The sequence below is a fragment of the Sinohyriopsis cumingii genome, chromosome 11 (assembly GCF_028554795.1).
Source record: "Sinohyriopsis cumingii isolate HCF-2022 chromosome 11, ASM2855479v2, whole genome shotgun sequence".
Classification (NCBI taxonomy): domain Eukaryota; kingdom Metazoa; phylum Mollusca; class Bivalvia; order Unionida; family Unionidae; genus Sinohyriopsis; species Sinohyriopsis cumingii.
The window spans coordinates 51,468,114-51,489,808 of record NC_142971.1 but is presented as its reverse complement, the minus strand read 5'-3'; the positions used below and the strand labels follow the sequence as shown (position 1 = coordinate 51,489,808).

The window sequence follows — 21,695 nt, the reverse complement described above, 5'->3', positions numbered from 1 at the left end:
GAATTATACTTGTTAAAGTTTCAAATTTATGTTTTCCAACTTGACAGTGGTAGCACATGTTTGTTACACCATAACGTAAAGTGTTCTTCCTCATGGAAAAAAATTTGACTGCCTTTCTGAGAAGGTCTTGGTAGGTCCAAGTTAACATTATTTTGCTTGTATCCCAACCCATGGAGTATTAAAGTGAAATGGTAGGTATTTTATTGTAATCAGCTGCATGATTGTCATGAGGCCTGAATTAAAGTTCTACAGAATCTGAAAGATATTGTCACTGCCATTTTTGTGTGAATAAAAGCACAAAAGGGGACATTTTTAAGATGGCGTAGATGCAAAATGTGGTGTCTGTTGTATCATCATTTTCATGATGCATTAGATTGTTTATGGAAGTCCCTATACATCTGCCTGTTTTTTGTGTGTGTGGAACCAAATCCCTATATATTGCCAAAGTGTTCTCATTACCTGTTGTACAAGTCCCTATTTATTCAAGAATTATTTGAATTGTGGGAAAATTGCCACATTTAATAACATTAAACTTTAATTTTTTTCAAATTAAAACCAGTGATTTTAGCTTTTCATATGGTCCTTTCTCCATTTGTGATAAAGTTTGTGAATTTTTTTTGTTTATATTCATTCCATTAAAGTCTAGATTTGGAATAATGGAGTTTGTCTGATGTTACCTATCACTTGTCTTCTTGAGATGCAAGCAAAGAGAAGTAAAGAGAAGTTCAATTTGTCTTCAGTCTTTTTCTGTGAAGATTGGCTACTGAACAGAGTTGTTAGAATGTTTGTCATGTGAATTCATTCTGAATATGCCTTTTGACACTGTTAAATTTTGTGGACTTTTATCACTCAGGCAATGCATGGGAAGTGCTCAGAATTGTGTTCTATAAAAAGATCCTAGTGGGGATGAACACAAATCATGTAACTAGGTGGGATTGTATTTTTATTTATTTAAACCGCAATTGTTTGTGACTGCCCTGTATCTGAAGACTTTATAATTTGAAGGACATTTAACAAAGTAGGGCTTGGCAGGGATGGTCCTGGCTTTTAAAAAGCTGTCGCCAAAAAAATCGCCAACCTCAATATTTTGTCGCCAATTTTCAAAAAGTGTCGCCAGAACAAGTAGTGTACATTTTTCCAAGGGTTAATTTAGTCTATTAATGTAACAGGCAATGAAAATTACAAAAGATGGGTTACTTAATTCTTTAATTACAACAAGCATTAACAAAATGTTACAAAGTGTTACATGAAGATCCGTCGCAATTTTAGGGCTGCCCACTTGTTGAATGCAGTTTCAAAGTCTAATTTTTCACATCTGTACGTGCTGATTCTCATGAAATTCTCGAGAGACGAGATGCAGAGTTTATTTCTGATGTCAGTTTTTATGAGGTTCATCTTACTGAATCTACGTTCACAGTCCACAGCACTGACAGGTGACACCAGTAGTCTATCAGCAGCCCCCCCCCACCCCATGGCTAGCTTCACAAAGCTTGTAGTGAATTGCTTCCTAAATCCCAAGAATGATCACTGAATGCTGTATAAATTTTCTCGACAAACAAAATATGATCTCCATTCCCACGAATGAAACTTACACGAGTCAACACCTGGCAATATTGGACCGTATATATAAGCATACATTCACACCCAATTTAGAGATTCTTTCACTCTTGTATTTTGAGAAATAAATAATTATTATTAATTATGCAAAACTGGTTGTTTTTAATTGTGCTATTTCTTGTTTCGGAGTTTAAGTCTCAGCAGCCGTAACACTGATTGATGGCCAAAGGAAAAGAACAATGAGTAAAATGCTGCACTGGCGACAGACATAATTGTGATTGAGATTTTTCCATTTGCTTTGTATTTATACACAGTAGTCGGTACTTCAGAGGTTATCGGTTTTCTATGAAGGTTCAGCAAAACTATTGTACTGGTATATGTAAAAAAAACAAAAAAACAAAAACAAAAAAACAACAGAAGATTTAGCCATTCAATTAATTGTATCTGTTCTATTCACGTCTTCAGAAGTCGGTCAGTTGTAGGTATAGTGCGGTAGCATGATTGACTGTATCGCAGCATACAGTACTCAGCCCAGATGTCAGCATAAGCAGATTATGATGTAACAATGCACTGTAAAGATGGGGTTGTCAATACGAACAAAGGATTGTTTGTGTAACAGATTGATTCCAATGCATTGCTTAGTCAAGTTTGTGGCTTCCTTTCGTTCTCCCTTTTAATTTATCCAGTCCAAATCTATGATTGTATGTACAAATTAAATAACCAAAAAGTCTGTCGCCAAAAAAATCGCCAGATGGGATATTTTTGTCGCCAATAAGGAAAAAAAATCGCAATTTGCGACATTGGCGAAGCCCAGGACGATCCCTGCTTGGAAAAATCTTGCTAAATGGTGAACTTCATTGTGATGTTGGAAACATTTATGCCTGCCAGTTGTGACTGACAGAGACTGCATTATTTGAGTAGGTCTTTTTACTAGGATTACATGCATTTTTTCCAATTTCATGGATACCAGTCCTTTTCTTGTTCTTGAATATTCTGCCGAGACAGAGACCTGTGAATTCATTTTTTTTTTAGTATACCTCGTTTTGTCAATTACTGCAAATTACTCATCTAGAGACTCGATGAATAAGGGTACTTGTGTGGAAGCTAATTTAAACCCTTATGAATAGGTGACTTTTCCCCATGCCCAAATCCCTCATGTGTGAGTAGAATTATAAGTAAAAGGTTTTTTAAATTATTGTAGCTGGAGTTTCCAAACTACAATATTTGGTTCGGTGCTATATGGCAGGTTATTTTATGTGGAGGCAATTGGAGTAAAGTTCCTTGTCTAAGGACACTGCATTGTAGCTGACCCAGGCTGGTCAAAATACATTACGTATTTGTTGACCATCATAACCTTTTTTTTTTGTATTGCATGGATTTTCATCATCTAACACCTGCCAACTATCAAAAGTGAAATATTTATATAAAGAAGTAGCAGTATTTTTCTGTTGAAAGGAGAGAAAAAACAACAAACAAGAAGAATGTCTTGTCTCTCCCTGTAGACAGACATGGATTTCACTTTGTAAAGTTGGATACAAGTGGAATGCACAGATAGAGGTGACAAAGTTATCAGTCTCGTTTATTTGACATGATGAGGAGTTAAATTTTTAATTTATCTTTTATCCTGTTGTAGATGATAGAAAGTATTGAAAATCTTGAGGACATGAAGGGACATTCTGTGCGAGAGTGGGTCTCCATGTTGGGACCAAAAACGGAGATTAAAAATAGATTCAAGAACTTCCTAAGAACTTTTGTTGATTCCAAAGGACACAATGTTTATAGGGAAAAAATTCGTCAAATGGTGGAAGGTAAGAAAATAATTAAATGTTTTGAAAACATGTTTAGATATATTTTATATTAGAATGTGATCTGTGAAGGCTGTTTGATCTCTACAATACAAATATCGTGTTTTATAAAATATTTATGTTCCTACGATTGATCTCAATCACATATCAGTGGTTTTCATGGATTCTCTGGCTAATGGTGGATGGATTTAGTTTTATTGCCCGGATACCGCTCACATCAGTTATGTAATAGTGGACATCCACTACGTCACTTGAAATTTGCCTGTCTACCCAGTTACATTATACAATGCTTTTTAATATTTACAAACTCATCCTCTAAAATACATTCATGTATGTGAATTGCCAAAAGTGAGCAATACATTTCTGAACAAAGAATGTTGAAACCATATAAATGCTTCACAATATATACAAAGTTTGATTTATGTAATTTTAATAAGAGATGGGTGGGTGGGTCTACTTTTAAAGAAACAAAAGTAAAAAGAACTTGCATGCTGGTATTAGTGGGTTTCATTCTGTTATTAAAATAAAAATTGTAGAAATGCTGTGTTCATTTTTAATTCCCAAAGTTACTTTCTTGGGTTCATGGGCAATGAAATATATCCAAACACCATCGAAAATGCAACTTCTGTTAGTCCACTCTGTTGCACTTGTGATCCAAACATGCGTGTCCTACTTGGTTGTAAAATGGTTATCTTCATTAGATATGATTGAATTTGCTGTACAATAAAAAGTAAGCCTTTAATTTTTTTGAGCTTTGTCCAAGTGGAATTTCTTGTTTATAGTTTTCCCACCAACATCCACCCTATTCTTTAAACTTTTGCTGGACTATGCCGTGGCTGAACACGTCATATTTATCAGTAATGCCTTATAGATTGCTATGGCTATGCCATTTGTCACCAAGGCTATAAAATCTCTCTGATTGTTATTAATGTGTGGCTTTTTATTTTTCATTCTTTTAAACAGGTATCCCTAGTAAAACTTTGTTAGTTGCTACAAATGGGAGGTGGAAGCAGTTTTGGCTTCATCTGTTGCAAATCTCTATTATTTTCTGTTTATCTTGTGCTGTTCGTATTAATTCTAATTCTAAAGTCATACAAATATTGTCACTGTTCATTTTTAAGTTTTAATTTCAGGAACTTTAAGCTCGTACATGTTAATTAATACCAGATTAGACAATAAATCACAAGAAAACAAGAAAAGCACACTAATTGGCAAAAATATCACAACTTGACTACTTTGCACTTCTCAGTCCTTATTCAGAAGTTAATGTTTCTTTTGAAACATAGATACTATAAAATAACATTGAAGTTCAACATGACTGGTATTGTTAGCAGATATGGCAACTGATTTCAGAGTAAAACTTTCACTCCTGAGTTGATGCTGGAAGGTCAAGTCATGAAAAAGGTGCAGAAAAAAAATAACTTTAAAAAAAAAATCAGTTGGTTTATTGCATGAACAATCAATGATGCAGAGCTGCTTTCAGTACTGTGAAGATGAATTTGGCTTATTTACGAATGCAAACCAATATCATTTTTTTTGTCTTTTTCGATTGATTTTATGACAAGTATCAATTCCATTTTGAAACATTGAACTGCAAGTTGACTGGTAGCTGGAAGGAACTGTCGTAATTTAAGTAATTTAAGAATTTGCCTAATAAGATAAGAAACATAGTTCGATGTTGCAAGTGAATTCTTAAAATTTGGACCAAAAGCTCTGTTTTGTTGTCAAGGAGAAGGAATAAGCAACATCCCACAGAGGAGGCTAAAATATACAAAATATATAGCACCTTTTGGATTTGAAGACCTAAATGTATCTTGGATTTAACTCCAATGTGGAAGTTGGCTTATCTGTAATTAGATCTAAACGCTTGCAATTGATAAAAGAAAATGGGCAGGTTAGTTGGCTGGGGCTTGTGGTAAAAGAAAATAGAACTGTAAATGGTTTAAAATATTTCAGGTAACAAGGAGAGTCTGGTGGTGGATTACAATATGCTGGCCTCGGTAGAGCAGGTGCTTGCATATTTCTTGCCAGAGGCTCCAACTGAAATGCTTCAGAATTTAGATGAGGTAAGAAGTGCAATGAAGTGGAATTAGTCATGAGTGGAACTTAACCACAGTTGGAAAAAAAAGAAAAGGAAATAAAGTCTTATGTCAATGCATGCTTATATTGAAAACAAAAATTATAAATTTGTCTTTGTAAAATACAAACTTTTATGTCCATGCTTGACAGAAAACAAATTGGGTTTGAATTTATCATAATAATGCTCTTTGAAAACACTTGCCAAGTATCTCAGCACTTACCTCAAAACTTGCCATATTTTGGATGCCGGTGTACTATATAACCCTTTGAAAAATTACGCTTCTGTATCCTGACTATCTTCTAGTGCAGGAGAACAGCTGAATCGCAAGTTCTTTGGCATGAAACACTGGTGCCATATTTTCCCCAACAGTGTGCAAAGACAAATGTACATTTCAAACATAATTAATTTAATGCTCTTACATAAAAGCATCCATAAGACTTGGATAAGTGTACATTTCAAACACTCTTTAGGTGGCGCTCTACAGTTTCATAGTTTGCAAAGGGTTGGAATTTTGAAGATAAAGAATTTCCCTGGGTGACCTCACTGGATGTACTTGCTGGCTATTTAAAAAAAGACCTTGTGTATCTTCGGTATTGTTCAAAGAACCTTTAAATTGGTGTAAAATTGATGTGTGTAATATGGGTTATTGAGTATACAGCTTAGCCTTACTCCAGATGTGCACCTTTTAAAAAAACTGCTAGCTCTACTTGGGCATTTTCACTTCCTGGACTTCCAAGGTACATTGTATTTATAAAAAAAAGAACTGATAATATTTTTTATACATTTTATGTATTTGGTAAATCATCCATTGCACTTTTAGAAGCTGGTATTGTCTAGTTGAGCAAAATTCATTTTTCCAGTTTTAATAGGTGTTAAAGATAGTGTACTTTACACTAATTCAAGCTGATTTTTTTAGCACCAGGGAGCAGTAATTTTAGTTAGCACTGTGCTTTGATCATGCACGGTTTCTGTAAGTACAATATCCAAAGAAATGTTGGCCACATACTCTCCACTGTGCATGTTTCAAATGCAAACAACTTCACTTTTACATATGTCACTTTCTCAAAAGTACATAATACACTGCTCCCTCGATAACTCGCGAAACCGCTTATAACGCGGTGTCCGGCGTGGTTCCTGTTTTTTTTTAAAGAAAATGTTTTTAGAAATGAAGAAAATCATGATCAGAACTGATGAATGAAACCTTGATATATCGCCCGTTTTATCGTCGAAAATGGCGGTTAGTGCCCGAAAAGTTTGAATCAACATCGTGAAATTTTCAGGTTTTAATAAGGAATCTCATATCTTGTTAGATTTTATCGGAAAAAATATTTTCTCAGTTCACTGTAAATAATAATACTGTATATGTATACGGCGAAACAGCGATCAATGAATTATAGTAAATGCTAACAGGTGGCAACACTGAATGAAATGAACACTAAATATGTCTTGTCAGGGGAAATTAGTGTTTTAATCTTTTCATTGTGTTGCAGTGTAAGCAGTATAATCGTTGCATGTTTTCTTCTATTCAGACATGAAAAGAGTCAATTGACCGTCACATCGATGCCCGCGAGCACATCTGTGAGAACCTAATTAAGTGCCTGCTGCGTTTTGATCGACGACTTGGGGAAGTGTTTGTTGCATTGTAAAAATCGATTAAAATAGACCTGCTTTGTTTTATCACGTTGTCGGTCTTTTGTATCAAATCAGGTAAAAGACGTACAAAAATACAAAAGTTCAAAGGAATGCAAATCCTACATGCATAAACTCTTGTGGTCAATATCGTGTCTCAACATCAATCAATTTAATTGGACCAATCGAACATGGTTTCAAATAGTATGTACTTATTGTCATTAAAGTATATATTAATCAGTAATTTATCCTAATCATTTGTAAATGTGATCATGGAGATCAAGGGAATCAAGCGAAAGGCGTGAATGAAAAGCTTACTGTCATAGAGAGGGTTCGTAATGGTGAATCAAGATTAAAAGTTTGTAGTGAACTTAAACTTTCCGAGTCGACACTCAGAGGTTGGCTCAAGGATGAGAAGAAATTTCGGGATTATTTGCATGAAGTTGATTGTGATGATGGATTTAAATGGAAACGGGCACGCACTGCAAACGACACAAAATTAGATGATGCTGTGTACACCTGGTTCACACAGCAACGTGAACAAGGTGTTCCGATTTTGGGAACAATTCTCAAGGCCCAGGCAGAGAAAATGGCCAAAACTATGGATACTGATTCAGATTTCATGGCAAGCCATGGATGGCTTTATAGATTCCAGCGCCGACATGGAATAAAAAAAAATTCGTTGTCGGGAGAGATACGCTCAGCAAATCAGGCAGCCGCATCTAGTTATCCCAACCAACTCCGAGAGATACTGACCTGTGATGGATATACAGACGACCAAGTTTATAATTGTGATGAGGCTGGTCTATGCTATCAGATGATGCCAGACAAAACTCTAGCTACCAGAGATGATACACACAAAAATGAGGGTTTCAAGCTGAACAAAGAGAGATTAACACCTTTGTTTTGTGTTAACAAAACTGGCACACATAAAATGAAACCATTATGTGTTGGCAAATACAAGTCTCCCCATTGTTTTCATCACATGAATATGGACACCATTCCATTTGTATATAGAAATAGTGGAAATGCATGGATGACTGCAACAATATTTACGGAGTGGTTTTCTAAGATGTTTGTCCACGCCATCAGAAACCACCTGCGATCCAGGGGCTTAGAGGAGAAAGCTCTACTGCTATTAGACAATTGCCCAGCAAATACTGTCGTATTCTCACTCGCGTATTTGTATTTAAATATTTGTTTTATATTTTTTTTTTATATGTCTGATGTTTAGACCCATTAAATTCATGGTTGGTAATGGTTTATCTTTGTGAATTTATTTTTTTACATTTTACTCTATCTATCTTTCTATCTATCTATCTAGTGATAGCAGATTTTTTTTTTTAGAGCAACACAAGTTTCGACGTCATTTTTGATATGAATGTTTTCTTTTTTGATAAAAGAAATCTTGATTCATTTTGAACAAACAATAAAACTAGAATGTATCCAAATCAACACAAAAAGTAGTGACGTAATACACAATGTGTTTAGCGATACACATGTTAAGAGTACTGATACCTCGTGGAATAATGTTTGTTTTTACGATATTTTCAAGATACTTTATCCAGGAATTAAAGGTAATTTATAAAGAAAAACGAACAACACCTTTATAAAGAAATATTTATTCAGTTATTTTCAGCACGATTATAAAACGAGTATTTAACAATGTAACCCCCCCCCCCCTTCGCCTCTCTCTGTCGATCTCCATCTCTTTATTAGTTTTTTATAGGTCCCTCGGTAACTTGCGCCCTTGCTTATAGTGCGGTCGATGTTTTTGGACCCCGTTGTGCGCGAGTTATCGAGGGCGGTGTAACTGGTGAGCACTCCCTTGATACCATTTGATAAGCTTCTACAGACTTGGTTCTGAATCTCAAACTAAATTTGATGCTTTTCCATAAGCATCTGTAAACTTTGGACAAATATATATTTCAAACCTGTACTAATTCCCTTACATAAAAGAATCTGTAACACTTGGACAGGTGTAACCTAATTTAATGATTTGATAAGCCACTTTAAAGACTTGGCTCTATATCCCAAACTGTCTTGTACGCCCTTCCACAAGCATCCATAAGCCTGGTACAAATATCTATTTCAAACATATTTTGTTGTCTTTCCTTATGCATCTATAAGACTTAGGTTTATATTTTAAATCCGTTTTAATCCCTATTGTAAGCATCTACATGATGTAGACATGTGTATTTTAAACCTACTTTAACACCTTTCCATAAGCATCTACAAGACAAAACTTCATATTTTCAAGCCACTTTATTGTTTTATCGTAAGCATCAAGAAGATGTAGAAGGATATTTCAATTAAACTTTAATGCCTTTCCATAAGCATCCATCTTGAAGATTTATAGGCCAGTGCTGCAAGAGATAATGGACTAAAACTCGGCTTCAAAACAAAAATAAAACTGGGTACAGAAAATAAAGCAAAGATATGGCAGTTTTGAGGTGAACATGATCAAGCTTTAAAACCTCAAAGACCCTTTTTTCTTTTTTGACACTTGACATTCAGTCATAGAATGTGCATGATGCATAAATGTTCATAAATTGATCTGAACTTAAATGTTTACTTATATCCAGGCTGCCAAGGAAGTGGTGCTGAGCATGTATCCAAATTATGAGCGAATAGCCAAGGAGATCCATGTTAGGATAGCAGAGCTGCCACTTATTGAAGAACTGAGGTCACTGAGGTTGGTTGCTTCTTTTTTTTTCCCCAGTCAAACAAATCTCTCACTTGTGAGAATGGGATGATTCCAGTTTCAGGAGTTTATCTTACAAAAAGAACACATGACAACATTGCTTAAAATACGTTTTTTGTGGTTGGATCATTTTAAACAAAGGGGGCTAGAACGAGCCATTGCAAAACTTTTGGGGTCTATGTTACAAAATTGAATGACCTGTTCGTAAAACTTGCTCTAAGGCTGGATTGCTGGGTCATGTATAAGAAATCGTTTTGTCACAACGTGATTAGGTTTGATGAAGTACTGTTCAATAAAACTAATCTTAAGTTGTCAAGGGACAAATATAAAGAGTAACGACTCGATAGTGTTAAACTCTAAGAGTACCTTGGGGACATTCTCCATCAGAAAAGTAAGCTGTGGTTACTCGTAGCAACAATAGGTCTATAATACTCGTTCTTGACTTTGTGTATGGGTCATCTCGTGTTAGTGTCATAAAACTTATTTTTAATGACGAGTGTTAAAAAAATTTATATATATATATACATGAAAGAAGCATAATTTACCTACAAAGTATTCTTTATTTCCCCAAGTTGTAACATGATTCAATGTCAAAGTCAAAATCATTTATCAGTTGTATCGTTCTTTTCTTCACTTTTCCATTTATTTTGATTGACATATTAAAGTCAAGTACTGTCATTAAAATAATTCAGTGTCCACAGTGTCAGCCTGTTCCTTGTTCCACTGTTGATTATATTCATTGTAGAGAATGACCTTTAACAGTCTGAAGAAATAGAGCTTAAAATTTATTAATGGATGTACAAAAAGATACAAAATGTTTGAAGTGGTGACTTTACTAATAATGAGTAAGCAGACAGATGCAACAATTCAAGATATATTTATTCCAAATGTCAAAGATGATGCGGTTAAAAGTTTATGGCACGAAGTTTGTAGAAAATGACTCACTGATTGAGGTTATTTTGTTTTTATCAGCAAAGTTAACAAATGAAAGGATGACATGTATTAATCCAGTTATATACTGATAAAATAAATGGCACCAGTTAATTTATCATGCAATACATTACAATTGCAAACCAGTTGGTTCTTGTTGGAGAAAAATTTCAAACGTAAATGAAAGAATATCCAGTGTTCTTCAAAATGAATAAAATTGCAAGAGAAAAATCTGCTATTTCTTTTCTGGGATTGACGGAAAAAAGAAATAAGAAATTGTTAGAGCAGAATCCACTACTGACTATATCGGTGCAAAGACAAACCCCTTGTCAAGTGGCAGTTGGGTACATCATTTATCATCTGAGAAAAATGGTTTTGAATTGGGTGACAAGATGTTTATTTAACTGATTCATTTTAGAGGGATAGCATAAAGCAGAGACCATTAATGTGCCCAGTGTGGTAAAAAAGCGCTGGGGAGGAAACTGACTTTATCAACAAACCATTTTGTTCAAAGATTCAGAATCCTTGACAATGCCAGAACAGAATAATTAAGTGATGAGAGACCAGGAAAGAAATTTGTATATTGTATATATACATGAACCTAATCGCTTTAACATTAGAAAACAAAGCTCTGAAATCTTTAAAACTAGCTCTCCACCAATTGTCATACCATCTGTGTATCATATAGATGAAGGGAAGTAACATTTACAGATCCTCTACCGCTACCTCATGGCCACCCAGCAAGATCCATAACGGGACACTCACATTTATATGGAAGGATAAGTATTTTTGGAGAAATGTAATTTAATTTTAAATTTTTTTTCTCTGTCAGATAAATTATCCAATCACAGTAACATTGGGAGAATAAGTAAGGGGAAAGAGGAAACAAAATCTATATAATACACCATAGACTCCATCATCACTATTAGATACTTGCAACCAAAATCTATACAATACACCGTAGATTCCATCACTAGTAGATACTTGCAACCAAAATCTGCAGACATTGTAGTGATATGACCAAAACATGTTAAAAATCCAAATCAAACATACATACATACAGATTTCATCCAAATTTGATATGCAGATAGATACTAGGAGATCTTTGTTTTGTCAATTGTCAGTGTTCATTTAATGGAGTTGTAGATGTTTATTGTCAGTCCCACCCAGTTTCATTTCAGTTCCCTTTCTAGATTTCAACCAAATATTATACTTATTTTAATATGGAAGAAGTAAGTGAAAAGTATGGGATGTCAGTTATAAAAGTTGGCATGTCTAGTTGAAAATGTGAGGGACTTCAATTTCAGTATGTATTGTTTCTGACAGGCAGCTTCACTTAAATCAGCTCATACGAACAAGTGGTGTGGTGACCAGCTGTACTGGTGTTCTACCCCAACTGAGTGTCATCAAATATGATTGTAACAAATGTAACTATGTCCTTGGGCCATTCTATCAGAACCAGAACCAGGAAGTCAAGCCAGGCAACTGCCCAGAGTGCCAGTCATCGGGGCCATTTGAAATAAACATGGAACAGGTAGGTTGAATTTGTGAAATTTTTACATCAGGGAGAATAATCTCCTTTACATTTTCCCAGTAAAGCATTTGCATCTTGACCGTCTGTGAAACTTAAATTCTTTAAATTTCTTACTTGATTATTGCATTTAGTACTCATTGCCTACCCCAGTATTACAGTTGTGATGACTGTTTTTGACATTATGATAACACTTGACAGACTTAGTATTTTAGCTGTTTTAGTAGCTAAATAATTTGATACGGCGAAGCAACTCGTTGATCTGTTCCACTTTAAACATAATTTGGATGGGGAAGGGGAGGCATTTTCAATGTGGATTAGTCCACCCAAGATTTTCATAAGAACACCAAGTCATCAGAATTTCCTGGCATGTATTTTTTAATATAAAAATGCCTTCCTAGGCAGTGTTTCCCTTTACGCACATTTGTGCACACATTTTGTTGCCGTGCGTTTTTTTTTTTTTTTTTTGTTGACGCAAAGGATTTTCATAATATGATCAGGATTTATTTAATACCTAATGCATTGGATGATGGATGGCATCGTATATGCTTCGAGTATAGGCATTGACTGGTTCCCTGCTTTGTTTGCTCCCTGCCTTGCGCTCCTATTCATATAGCAAAGTGCAACGCAGGTAACATATAAAACAATGAACCAGACTAGCATAGGCAATGTTATGACGGAGTAGCTTCCCCCAATCTCGCGATTTACATCGAGCTCAGCAAGCTGTCATCTAGATGTTTAACCTCAAGGCTCGTTGCACTAGAAAGTGATCTCCAGATTAAAACACCATGCACTAAAAAGCATTAGCGAAGAAAGTGAAAGAAGCAGAACACAAAAGAGTAACTGTGGATCTAACTTTAAAATGAAAAATGTCGAAAATAATTCCCTTGACTGGAATATGGCACATTCGTTATGGTTACTGGTGTGACTTCTGATCACGTGATTGCAAAGACTGCAAAAGTGAATAATCCTTTTGCGACAGGATTTTAGAATTTTTAAAAATCTGCCCTCGTTCGCCGTAAGATATCTGGAGAACACATTATAACCTAAGACTATTTCACAACAAAGAAATCAGTAAAGTTACAGAGACATGCGTTATTTGGATTACAAAGTCAGTGGGTCATTGCAGATTTTGTTGGTATTTAACTTTTGCTGCAATAAAAGAAAGATCTTAAAAGTTCAAGTGTAACCTATTAGAAAGAAGAAGAATTATTATTCTCCTTGATATTTGGATATATGTGTTCTAGGACGAAGTATAATGAAACCTATGATATTACACATTTTATGAAAGGCAGTAAATTAACTCCCATTTGGTTAAAAAGATTTATTTGGCTTTTTGTATTGGCTTATATGTAATGTGTTGGGATATAATATTACTTGAGGAGACTGTTAAAAGTATGACTTTAAAAGAAAAATGAACTAATAAAATTATTCTTTGAATGGACAATGCATTTGTTTGTTAATTGTGCATGTTGGTGTATTTGTATGTTTAGAGAAAGAGAGTATGTTGTGCAAGTTGCAATATTCTATTTCAAGCTGAAAAAGTACGAGTCGTATGAAAATTTGTCAGTACATTTTTGACCCCCACATTTTTTATTTGACCCCCAGTTTTGACACCAAGTTATTTTTTGTACCCTCAATTTTACACCCCTGGGGAATACACTGTTCTAGGATACCATGTATGTTTAGCATCGTTTATATCTCTTGAGTCTGATTTCTTTCAATAGTTGTTGAAATAATTATTTAATCTGCATATCTCTGTAGTCAAATTGCTGCTGCTAGGATGCAGGTTTGTGGCAATCTTTACAGGGTGTCCTAAGTTGAACAAACCAGCACACTAAATATACTGCAGTTTGATTGTAGCTGGATTGTGGAATCCAATTTTTTTGTCACTTTAATCAAAAGAATGAAAGGACAAATTGCTGTACAGAAGCAGACATTCTTTTCTGACATCCGGTTGTAAAGTTTTTCACCACACCCTATCCTCATTATGGATAAATATTGTAGAAAATTGTCAGCTGGGCTTTTCAGACTTTAATTTTATGAGCTATTTAAACCTTTTCACAAGCAAATTTGTGCTTGTATTGCATTCATATAGACTTAACAGAATGCAGTCGTGTGCATGATGAATGGTGTAGAAGAAATTTCATTACTGTAAATCTAGGCTGAAATAAAATGCAGAAGGATTTTATATTTGCATTGTTTGTATATGGATAACAAGTCTGATTCGGCATGTTTTTCTGGAATGTTGACAAAAATATTGATTATTTGGAATGAAGAGAGTGAAGTTGAAGATCTTGTTCAAATGCCATGTAAAAAGCACAGCTACTTTCCGAAATCTGAAAAATGGTTCTGGTTAGAAAAGTCGGAGGAGTTTCTTTAACTGTATGTGAAAAATAGGAAAACACTGTTACAGTAGGTTACACCATCTGTATGTCCAATACAATAGTGGAATTGTGTGGCAGCTGTATTGGTGGAAGCCATGAAAAGATTCATGACAGGATATTACTTGCCTGACTAGATATTGCTTTTTTTCCAGTTCTGCACAGAGATCTTAAGTGCACAGTATTCTGCATACTTCGGTCTTTTTTCTTCTAGTGATGTGTACCACGATAATTTGTCATTGTATCATTACTTTGATAGCTATGGTCAGTTTGTAATGTGTAAAGTAATCTTGCTGCAGATTTAACATCATTAATAGCATGTTTTCATTTTTCATGACAAAACAATTAAAAAATTTTGAAACATATATTTTGTATTTGTCATAAATTAAATTAGAATAATACAAATGCAATGCACACTGCCTTGTGGCTAGAGCGTCTACCTTGGACGTAGGAGGTCACGGGTTCGAACACCAGCTGAGTCCTACTAAAGATTTATAAAAATCGTACTAACAGCTGCCTAGCTATGCGCACAGCATTAGGAGGCTTGGTTTAGGTCCGGTCGACCTGGTATCAGGATAATGTTAGTGGGTGGGACATCATGCTACACGTCTGTGGCATGAGGCCCCAGTGCTAGACATCACTATAAACTGCCACATTGCAAACATTGTAGCAATATGACTGAAATATTGTTAAAGCTGTGGTAAAAATCTACATCATTCAAATATAATTAAATATATAATACTATAATCACATGATTGACAATAATATGTTGTGAAAGATACTTGTGAAATCCAACAATTGGAAAAACTGTGTAATGTACAAAACAGATTTCATTATTTAGTTATTTTCCAGCATATTATAATGTTTGAACGTGTATTTATTTGTAAGACTGCAGATCATTGTGAGATATTTATGAGAGCAGTTCTCTGTTAAAATTTTATTTAACTTTTTGTGTATAAGTCCCTCCCCAAAACTGAACATTTAAAACTTTAAAAAGTGCACGAGCTGCACATAAACAGACTTAGAAATACAGCCAAATTCAAAATCTGGTTATTGCTACACCATCACGTATATATATGCACACACAAACACACATGGGATTAAGGTCAAGTATGCGATCTTGTCTTTGGCAATCTAAAACAATATAAACCAGTTGATGAAAGGAAAACTTGAAATGCTTCAAGTGTAAAGATAAGCAGATCTTTTTTCCAAGGTTTCATTTTTTCCTAATTTATTCAACCTTTATGCGAGTATATGGTATATATTTTTCAAAGAAATTTATAGGCAGTGAAACCCAAAACTTTAAGTTTAACGAACACTATAAGGGACACAGCTAATTGGTTTTTTAGCTGTACATATTGCCATGGTGTTTTAAACTGTACATATTGCCATGGTGTTTTAAACTGTACATATTGCCATGATGTTTTAAACTGTACATATTGCCATGGAGTTTTAAACTGTACATATTGCCATGGTGTGTTAAACTGTACATATTGCCATGGTGTTTTAAACTGTACATATTGCCATGGTGTGTTAAACTGTACATATTGCCATGGTGTTTTAAACTGTACATATTGCTATGGTGTTTTAAACTGTACATATTGCCATGGTGTTGGTGTCCCAGTCTTTTATATCAAAAGGTAGTAAATTGTAGGCTTGAGTGTCAACGCTTCTTATTTTTATCAGCAAGCTCTTTGATGTTGGCATGTTTTGCAGGGTGTTATCTATAGTGTACTGTTTATCATCCCGCATCATTAATGAGTATCACACTATGTAATGCCAGTTAAACTTTAGAGGACAACATTGTTTTGGTGTTTGAGAATTTAGAACATGTAGAATGATGAAACAAGCAAGCTGCCAAGGTACAAAACTTGAACCATTGGCTGCTGTTACATGTACTTTTTAATTGCCATTAGAACCTAGCAGTAGCTTGGTTGAAATGACCTTGCATACTCAAGCAGCATCATTCAGATTAAAAACAAGTAGATGACTGCTGTTAACATGTACAGATTATAGTCTCAGAATTGTTGTGTTCTTTTTCTCCAGACGCTTTATAAAAACTACCAACGAATCACAATTCAGGAGAGTCCTGGCAAAGTGCCTGCTGGGAGATTGCCAAGATCTAAGGATGCCATCTTGTTGGATGATTTAGTTGACACTTGTAAACCAGGAGATGAGATCGTAAGTGAATTTGTACTTGATTTTTGTTGTTGTCTTTAGTGTTAGATTATTGCCAATTCAGTTTACATTGCATTTGAATATTGTATCTATTCCATGGCTTGTTTGGGATGCAATTTTAGTGTAATTTTGGCTGGATGGTAGTAATTTGAGGTTATCACACATAGTAAATAGCAAAATTATTTCAGATTGGTAGTTTCTGATTGCCTTAGACTTGAATAGATTGGAAAGAAACCTTTACAACCAGTTAGAATTGAACATAGCCTATTAACTACATGACATACCAGAAGTGAACTAGATTCAAGTGGACCAGATACAAAGCATTGTAGAAATGTGTGAGTGAAAAATGGATAATCAGGCAAATCAGTTGTACATATGGGGAGAAAGTTTGAAATTTCTCCTTGACACGAGTTATGAGTGGTTGATAAACTCCACAATAGAAGAAAATGAACCTGGTATTGTGAAGGGGTTGTATCTATAACTGTTTAAGTTGTAGTCAGCTTGCATTAACTAGGAAAGGGAAGTGAATGGGTGGTCATTTGTTTTAAAATGCGGGACAGAAATGAATGCCATTGGATACACCAGGGGCAATGGGGGGAAAAGGAGAGTGCAGGATGTGTGTCACTTGTTATAGAATACTGGTGTAAACAAATTAATGTATTCTGGGAAGACATTTTAATCAGATGACGGTTTGGTCTTTTATTTGGTATGAAACATTTTAGTGTTTCTCTTGAAGGTAACCAAATCTTTGTGATTACATGATTGTTGCTGTCAAATGTTTCAAGTTCCATGAGAATAATTCATCATTTATAAAACTTATAATCCACAAATTTAACCTTTATTTTATGTTTATTTGTACGTTCTCTGAAATTGCAAAGCATAAAGATGTGAATGTTTTAGTTGTTTGGCTAATACTAGTTTTAGGACCAGGAGGCAAAACATAGGATGGTTGACAAACAAATGAGTTTTGACCACTCTGGTGGCCTAGTGGTTAGAGCGACTGCCTTGGATGCAGGAGGTTGCAGGTTCAACCTCAGGACAAGTCATACTAAAAATTATACTAACGGCTGCCTTTCTAGGTACTCAGCATGAAAATGTGGTAGGACTTGTTGGCCTGGTGTGTGGATAATGTGACTGGCTGGGACATGATGCTACATGTCTGCGGCATGGTGCCTCAGTGCTAGACCTCACTATAAACTGTCAAATCTTGGCAGCATCACTGAAAAATTATAAATGCTACATTAAAAATCCAACTCATACACACAAGCTTTCTGTCAATACCGAAATTTGAAAATGAACCAACTACGCTCAAGTGATGTTGATCTTTGCTTGACATTTAAATCAAGTGAGAACAAGAGATAATATAGGTCACCAAGATGGGTGGTAAGGGGGTAATTCCAGCCCTGATTAATCAGTTTTACATGTTTAGTTGACAAGGTGGGTGGCAAGGGGGGTAATTCCAGCACTGATTAATCAGTTTTGCATGTGTAGTGGACAAGAAGGGGGGGCGGGGGGGGGGGGGGGAGAAATTCCAGCCCTGATTAAGACTGGAATCTCGGCCAGAAGATTACTAACTTATCTAAGGTACTTTTGGTTGGATGTACAGGGTCCATATGGGACCATGAAAACCTTTGAAAATGCAAAATATTGTCAAGGTACCTTGAAAAGCTTTTATTGTCATGAAACCAAAAGGAATTAATAGTTTTTGTTTTACATAATTAAATAAAAAGAAAAGGGAAAAAACAATCTCTTGCTAAGTTTGTGTCGGTACAGAAATCTTTCCCTGGCCACTGTGCAGTCTTACATTTTGAACTTATGATTGTATGAAGCCTGGATGTAGCACGGCTTAAATTTGAATCATTCGCTTCAACATGTCTGGCTGCTGATTTCAACTTCGGTGGCTAGATGAAGAAAAATAAAAAGTTTGGTGTAGTGGAAGAGAGTGCTCCATGGTCACGTGCAACTGAGAAAAACAAGCTCTTGTACTGGTAATGATGGTCTTTGAACCTAATACAGCATTATGGAACAAAGAGTGACTGCAAAAATAGTAAGCACTGAACCCATTCATTAAAGTGAAACTTAGTAGGACTCGTGTTTAAAAAATATATTGTTCAGAAGCAGAGACATCAAAGAGACAATACCTTTGAGCCGTGGAAAATTGTATCTAACAGTAAAGAACAGCTTCTTGACTGGAACGTTCAAATTGTTTAAGCTAGCCATGTATATGCCCCTTCAAACAGTATACTGAAAGGGAATTTTCAACACAGAACAATATTCATACACAGATAAAAATAGATTTACCTCAGAAACCATCAGGAGATCAATGCATATTTATATGAGAGATCATTTTGAGTTCAGTAGAGCATTTACAGAATGGGACATGCAGAAAGAGATGGGTATTTGAGTGTAAATATTGAATGATGGTCATTTCCTCCCCTTTTTCCTACTGCCCCCTTACTTTGGCAACAAGTGGGAGCTTCCCCTTTTATATATCTAAAATGAACACGTGAAGAATTCTAAGTTCTTCAGATACAAATGTCACAATCAGCCTCAGTATCATCAGATTTTGTTAAAGATTCAGGTGTTTTGGGGCATTTTCTGAATTCTTTTTCATCAAGACATTATTTGTTAAAAAAGTTAAATTTATTGATAGTATCCATAAAATAAATGTGCATTCCTACTACTGGTACCCGTCCCGTGACATTTTTTTCACTGGAACAGCCCCAACATCTTTCTTGCATTTCTCTTGTGCTCATACTGTTACAAAATTGTTCAATTTAAGAAGATGCCATTAACCTGTTACAACGTTGTTCAATTTAAGTAGATGCCATTAACCTGTTACAAAATTGTTACAAAATTGTTAATTTAAGTAGATGCCATTAACCTGTTACAATATTGTTCAATTTAAGTAGATGCCATTAACCTGTTACAACATTGTTCAATTTAAGTAGATGCCATTAACCTGTTACAAAATTGTTCAATTTAAGTAGATGCCATTAACCTGGTACAAAAAATAATGCTATTGTCATTTTGGTTTCATTGTCAGGAGTTGACTGGTGTGTACCACAATAATTATGATGGTTCTTTGAACACTGCCAATGGCTTCCCAGTGTTTGCCACAGTTATACAGGCCAACTTCATTACAAAAAAAGATGACAAGCTGGCGGTCAGCAACCTGACAGATGAGGACATCAAAGCCATTGTTCAGTTGTCAAAGGATGAGAGAATTGGGGAAAGGGTAAGTTTTTTTGTGTAAAATGACTCAATTTTAGTAATAGACCTATAATCAGTAAGATTTCATTCTGTAAACATTTGGAACCTACCAGAATACAATTTTCCATTAGGTAATATTTTTAAAACTAGAAAACGTTAATTGTGACCTGCAGTCTGGTGGAGGACTTTTTAATCTTGTCACTGGAAAAATTATTCATTCATGCTTTAAGATCTGAGCAGAATCACTTGTATTATTGTTGTGCCCAGTGTTTCATTTAGGCTGGAATTTATTCACATCATGTAATTCGAGTGATTCTTCTCTGGAAATACAAAGTGCTCAAAAGTAACATTATTGGAAATAGAGACAGATTTATAGTGAAATTTCAGAAAAGGATATATTCTTAGATTGTACAAATGACTGTTGGCATATCACTATGACACAGGCCACCATAGGCATATCAACACTTCCAGCATTGGATTTATTTTAGGATGCAGCTAAAGTTTGTGCAGAACTTTAATCATTAGAACATGTGGTCAAAATTCTAAGATTATTGGGAATTTATTTGGTTGAGACTGTTGTTGCTCTAGATCAAAATATTACATTTTTTCATCCATTCTTTATAAAACTTGGCACTACTTTTATATCGTCAAGGTACTGGATGAATTTTATTATTATGAAAACACTATGCATATTAATTATGCCGTTGTTTTTGGAAGTAATCTTTTTACAGATTCTAGAAAGTATGTAAAATGATGTTAAGTTGCAAGGTTCATCTGGTCTTGAAAAGTGCTTTAATTTTGGTAGTTGCCTTGAAAAGTATAGTTGGTCATGTCCCAGAAGTTTCTGAAAATAGCTTAAAACTGGTAGGCAATCAGGTATGCTTGAATTTTCTGATGTAATTATTCAGAAAAGACTTCAACTTGAGTCACTTGCATGTTCAGCACGATTTCTGGTTTGGTGGCTTACATGTTCATCAGTACTCATCTTGTAATCACCTTGTAGTGTCAGTGAATAGATGCTGTTAACTGGGCCATTGAGGCTCATAAAAATTTTGGTCAAGTACTCTGCATTAGGAAGCATAGTTTCAGATGCGACTGCAATTAGTGCTGTATATAGATAATGGGGCCGAGTGATAAGAAAGTTTTGTTTTGTGTTGAAAGAAAAGTTTTGTTGGATCAGTGGGTGAATGTACTTTGTGGGCAATAGTGAAAAGTAAAGTAAAAATTTGTTAAAATAAATTAAGAATACTTTAAGCTTGGACATGAAAAACTCTTAAAGGAGTTATAAGACTGCCAACAACAAACTGATGTAGGCAAAATGGCAACATGTAGTTTTGCTACAAACTACCAGATGGCATACTATGTGCCCATGTTTTCCATCTATTTTCATGCATCCATTTAATACTGTAATATGAGTCCAGCTGCAAACTGAACAGACCCAGAATATGCCATCCGAGATTGTGCTGTTTATTTGAAGTACTCCATAGATGAACAACATACACTAATCTGCAGGGACAATATGCTGTGGCAGGTCATGATCATTTTGTTTGAAATTTGTCTCCACATAAAGCAATTGTATATTGTACCCAGATTTTACATTTTTTTTGACTGGGCAGGATGAATGGCTGGGAATGAACTGATACTTATCTCTCTTTGTGTGCTCATCTGTTATAAGAGGTAACTA

At 35.0% G+C, this 21,695-nt stretch overlaps 1 protein-coding gene across 1 annotated transcript in view; it reads left to right on the top strand.

The window, feature by feature from the left end:
* The window catches only part of LOC149788446 (DNA replication licensing factor mcm2-like), a 44,386-nt gene that overhangs the window by 6,578 nt on the left and 16,113 nt on the right, over window positions 1-21,695 (top strand). Inside the window, exons 5-10 of the mRNA XM_089974431.1 lie at window positions 3,191-3,365; window positions 5,319-5,428; window positions 9,657-9,766; window positions 12,032-12,239; window positions 16,667-16,801; window positions 19,845-20,036. Of these exons, the coding sequence (XP_089830557.1) occupies window positions 3,191-3,365; window positions 5,319-5,428; window positions 9,657-9,766; window positions 12,032-12,239; window positions 16,667-16,801; window positions 19,845-20,036 (930 nt within the window). The remainder of the gene's footprint in view (window positions 1-3,190; window positions 3,366-5,318; window positions 5,429-9,656; window positions 9,767-12,031; window positions 12,240-16,666; window positions 16,802-19,844; window positions 20,037-21,695) is intronic.